This window comes from Lepisosteus platostomus, chromosome 6 (assembly GCF_059453375.1).
Source record: "Lepisosteus platostomus isolate fLepPlt1 chromosome 6, fLepPlt1.hap1, whole genome shotgun sequence".
NCBI lineage: Eukaryota > Metazoa > Chordata > Actinopteri > Semionotiformes > Lepisosteidae > Lepisosteus > Lepisosteus platostomus.
The window spans coordinates 33,478,350-33,483,086 of NC_142616.1; the positions used below are offsets into that span (position 1 = coordinate 33,478,350).

The window sequence follows — 4,737 nt, forward strand, 5'->3', positions numbered from 1 at the left end:
ACATCATAATCCTGGACCACTACAAGCCATTTCATTATTGTGACATCAATGCTGTTGTCATGGCATCAAGAATTTAAGAAAGAACAACAAAAATAAAGCAAATAAGGTGTTTTCATCACACTTTGACCTTACAAAACTTTAAGCTGGATTCAGAAAGGGAACCTCATTAAAAATGAATTCTAATTCTTTATTTAGATTAGATTCATCTGACGGTAAGAAATAAATACCATTTTTTCTAGTATCAAACTGGTTTCAAGTATTGAGAGATTATATTATATATCAGAAATTACTTTGATCTTTTTTCTGTAGCTGATTTTCATGTGATATAATATCTAAGTATAATGTTTTGCCTTGTGAAAGATAGGTGTCCCATCCAGGGTATAGTCCTGCCTTGTACCCAAAGCTTCTTTAAACTCCAGGGTACTGTCACTCTTTCTAGAGATTAGTAATTAGGGGATTTCTGAAAACAAGAAGGAAGTATTTTTCTTCAAGAAACCTCATTATTTTCAGTAATATAGTTTCTCTATTAATTTCATTTTACTGTTATTCTTTTTCACTATCTACAATGTTTATGGCTAGGTAGCAGGTGTTAAATTGTGATGTAGAAACATGTAACTCATCCCATACTTAATGTCTATTCTACACAACTTTGATCAAATAAAGATGAAGTATTCTAAAGAAACCTAATTATTGTTTAAAATACGTTACATTATGTATAATGTGAATAAGTGCTCTTCACTCTTTTACTTTTACTACAATTCCCTTGTGTATTGTTTATGTGAAGAAAACCTTAAATTGTCTCAGTCTCCTCAACAGTCTATTATTATATTTTGTGTATTAAGAAATCCTAAATAAAGAAATTCAAGGCTAGTTTGTACAACAACAGCTGCATTTAAATGAAACAGATTGCTTATGACCATACAGAAATAATTTAGTAATCATTTGTACGTGACTGAGTTGATACCCTTCAAAAGACAGGACTGGATACATACAGGACATACAGGTAGTTCAACTGTGTTTTCTTTTTGGGTCCAAGGATCCTTGGCAGGAGCTTCTTCCATACCGAGAGAGAATGGCAGACAGGAGAGCAGGGAGGGAAGAAGAACCAAGAGCAGCAGGAGCTCAGAAAAAAAGTGTGGCAGGTCAAAAAGAAAGATGGGTGAAAGCATGGAGCAAGATATCAGTTGTAAAAGGAAGAAGGATTCACATGGAGGACACATTTCAGCATGTGAGACAATATCGCTTTCTGGCTCACAGAGTCTAGTCAGCGAAAGTCATGAGGCAGGTAGTGAACCTCCTCCTGCCCAGGACACTCCTAAGAGAACACCAGACCCACAATGTAGAGGTTAGTGAGGACTCTTTATAGTCGTATTTAGTATTATTGGCTATTACAACTGCATTTTGCCTTCTGTAAACTTTGAAACTTTGTAATACTTTGAAACTAATTAATAATAGTCTGCCACTCTGTGATTGTCTCACAGTTCTCTTACACTATTAATTGTTATAATGGGACTTTTAACTAGAGCTTGCATTAATTTAATAATTATATTTTGAACTCCAACTTTAACCTTTAAAGCTTTAGGTAATATATTGCAGAAGGATTTTTTAAGGGGACAGCTGGTTTATTTTGTGCAAAGTGCATCAGCCTTCACTTTGTCCAATTTCATTTTCAGAAACTTTTGACCGACTTTATATGGAAACATACTTGCTAGGAGCTGGTGGATATGGCTCAGTCTATGCTGGATTCAGAAAAGAAGATGGACTTCCGGTAATTAGCCTTACTTCTTAAAAATGGTCATGATGTCCATTTAACTCAAGGTTTTCAATAGTGCTCATGAGGTTTAGAATTGGAAGAGATCATATTTTTTGTTTTCATTTTTATGCAGGTGGCAGTAAAACACGTTCCAATGAATAAAGTGAAATGGACTCAGGTTGTAAGTATAGTATTTTTTTTTCCCTAGATCTCTTAAAAAATGAAATTTGCTTTCACTGTCCCTCATGAAACTGGCCTCATTGTTCCTTATGTTGCAATTGCAAATCACAATACCAAAGCTTTTAAAACTGCTTCCCAGCCTAACAGAACAAACATTTCCATTGTAAACTCAAGAAAAAGTATGGACCACTTTTTGGTTTATTGGAAGAGATTGAAAGTCAATAACAAATACATAATTGCTGCTTCCTTGAATAATATGGTCTGTTTCATTGCAGCATTTCTCATTCATGACCAGTTCAAAATAGTTTGTGTAAATTAATCTTTTGTGCCAATGTGCAGGTCCTTTTGGTCAGATCCTAATATGGTGCAATTGTATATGAACTTTTCCACACAGAAACTTGAGGATAAGGTGTCACATTTCCCCCTGGAGCTGGTCCTGCTGTTGATAGTTGGCGATGACCCAGTGTACCCTGGAGTGATCAAACTGCTGGACTGGTTTGAGCTACCTGATGAGTATTTGCTGGTTCAGGAGCGGCCCGAGCCCTGCCAGGACCTTTTCGCCTTCACTGAGGAGCGGGGTGGCTTCTTGGAGGAGGCCGAAGCCCAGAACTTCCTGCAGCAGCTGGTCAACACCCTGCAGCACTGCCACCAGCGTGGAGTCCTGCACAGAGACATCAAGGCAGAGAATATCCTTGTTCAGATAGACACCAAGAGGCTGAAATTGCTGGACTTTGGCTGTGGCTGTATTCTGAATGACTCTGCCAAAACACATTTCCGAGGTGAGTGGAGGCGAGCTGAATAGATTTGACCATAACCAAACACACCCTCCTGTTAAGAAAACTGGGGAAAATAGTAGATATTAGGATTGTTTTCAGAAATGAGTTTCAAAGTGAAAGGCGATATTTGAAAGTGAAGATACAAATAAGAGAGTAATTTTTGCAGTTAGTGTTAATTGGTCTCTTGCATCTACAGGAACAGCTGAATACACACCTCCTGAGTGGCTTCGTTATGGAAAGTACCACGGTGTCCCAATGACTGTCTGGTCCCTAGGAATTGTACTTTATGACATGATCTGCGGAGACCTGCCTTTTAAGACAGACGGGGAAATTCTAAAGGGAGTGCTGCACTTCCCAAGGGGTATCTCTAAAGGTGAGCTTGAAAAGACAATTTGATCAACCAATGTGATTCGGAACCAATCAAAGGACATTCCAAACCAACTGTCTCCTTATTTTTTACCCCACAGAATGTCGGAATCTCATTCGTTGCTGCCTGGCCAGGCGGCCTGAGAATCGCCCATCCCTCGAGCAGATTCTCCTCCACCCCTGGATGGCGTGAATTCACCGGATTGGAAGAGGGTATGTTGTACTATATTGTGGGTTCCGAGTGACGTTTGTAATAGACAGCACTATTACAAATATTGCTGTTTTCAATGGTACAAAAATACAGTGATAATCCACTTTCTTTACGTTTTACAAGCCAGACAGATTCAGATTTTAGATTGTAAGTAACATATGATGTTTAATACTGTCTTGACAGTATTAGATCCTTTAAAATGATAAATCTGTGCTGTGGAAATTAAAGCTCTATTGTACATGCCCAGAAATTCATATTTGTTAGGTTTTCAATAAGAAACTTTTATGTGGTGTGAAAGCAAGTCATAATGAATTCGTGTTTCATAATGTTTTACTTCAGGTTAAACCACTCAATAGGAAACAAATTTTCATTCTTTTGCCACTACTACACCATCTTTCAGGGGCTGGTTTCTATAGCTCTTTAGTGCATGACCTAGCTATTCTTTCTCTTTTGTTCCATTTCATTTTTAGGTTGGTCTGAGAGCCATAATATATGGATGAGTATCTTCCAGAGTAACCCTCTCTTTGCTGAGACTTTGGATTAATGAGGACAGGATTTGTATTTACAAGAAGGTGAAAATGAAAGATGATATTAAGCCTTGCCAATACTCACGTGCGACAACTTTGGATTGAGTACAGATTGCTAAATGTCTTGGATTGAAATTGTTACAGTAGATGTAGTAATTGATACATTTATATTTTTCTCGTTTCATAAAATAAAATATTTTCAATAAATATTTTTTCTCTGTAATGGACAGTGTGGCAACTCTTGATTTCATTAATATAAAAACACTAAGGTACTTGTCTAAGTAACATTTATTTACCTATGAGTCAGAAATCAGACATTTAATATCTATTTCATGAAGTATGGGCCTTTAATATCAATATCAAAATAAAACATGTAATTGGTATAATATCCCCTATATACCTATACAGACCTGTGTAATTCTAAAATTGAATTAGACTCTGTAAGCAGCACAATACAATAGCAGTTTGTGCAGCATCCTTACAACTGTTGAGTCCTGAGTTTGTTTCTACACTGAAGCACTTTCTGTGTGGTGTTTGCACGATCTCCTCTAGGCATACTAGCTGGGTTAATTGATCTCTAAATTGTCCAAGTGTGTGTGAGCTCTTTGATGGACTAGTGTAGTCCTTCCTGAGCCCTATACTTCCAGAACAGACTCCAGGGTGCTGCAATAGATACAAGAGGCTCTGTGATACAGATGGACAAGTCTTGAGAGTCACTGCTTTCTCAGACTCCCTAAGGATGCAGTCTGATTAAGATTAGTCAAAATATGTAATTATTATTATTATTAAGTGGAGTATTTTTCTCATTTTAAATATAATTTCCGTATCTTAATAGCAGCCCTTTACAGGCAAATGGGAAACGTTTCGGTTTAAAGTCTAATATTCACCGTCTCTGCCCCTCCAATTGTTTAGTTTCTAGGTATG

The 4,737-nt window shown here is 37.2% G+C and overlaps 1 protein-coding gene across 2 annotated transcripts; it reads left to right on the top strand.

Moving 5' to 3' along the window:
• Positions 1 to 69: 69 nt before the first annotated feature.
• On the top strand, positions 70 to 4,036 carry LOC148661583 (serine/threonine-protein kinase pim-1-like). Of its 2 annotated transcripts, XM_088635500.1 has the most exons (8): positions 71 to 212; positions 1,037 to 1,345; positions 1,674 to 1,768; positions 1,887 to 1,934; positions 2,328 to 2,712; positions 2,906 to 3,082; positions 3,177 to 3,288; positions 3,757 to 4,036. In XM_088635500.1, the coding sequence occupies exons 1-7, from the start codon at positions 173 to 175 to the stop codon at positions 3,266 to 3,268; spliced, it is 1,146 nt and encodes a 381-aa protein (XP_088491626.1). In that variant the 5' UTR covers positions 71 to 172; the 3' UTR covers positions 3,269 to 3,288; positions 3,757 to 4,036. The 2 variants fall into 2 exon arrangements, with proteins under 2 accessions (XP_088491627.1, XP_088491626.1); XM_088635501.1 differs by lacking the exon at positions 1,887 to 1,934 and having other exon boundaries at positions 70 to 212.
• The last annotated feature ends 701 nt before the right edge of the window (positions 4,037 to 4,737 follow it).

Bases quoted from the DNA above. Each gene is read 5' to 3' on its own strand.
- LOC148661583 (XM_088635500.1), top strand. From the start codon at position 173: ATGAATTCTAATTCTTTATTTAGATTAGATTCATCTGACG. The intron at 213-1,036 runs GTAAGAAATAAA...TTTGGGTCCAAG, and splicing joins TAGATTAGATTCATCTGACG to GATCCTTGGCAGGAGCTTCT. The intron at 3,083-3,176 runs GTGAGCTTGAAA...TTTACCCCACAG, and splicing joins CCCAAGGGGTATCTCTAAAG to AATGTCGGAATCTCATTCGT.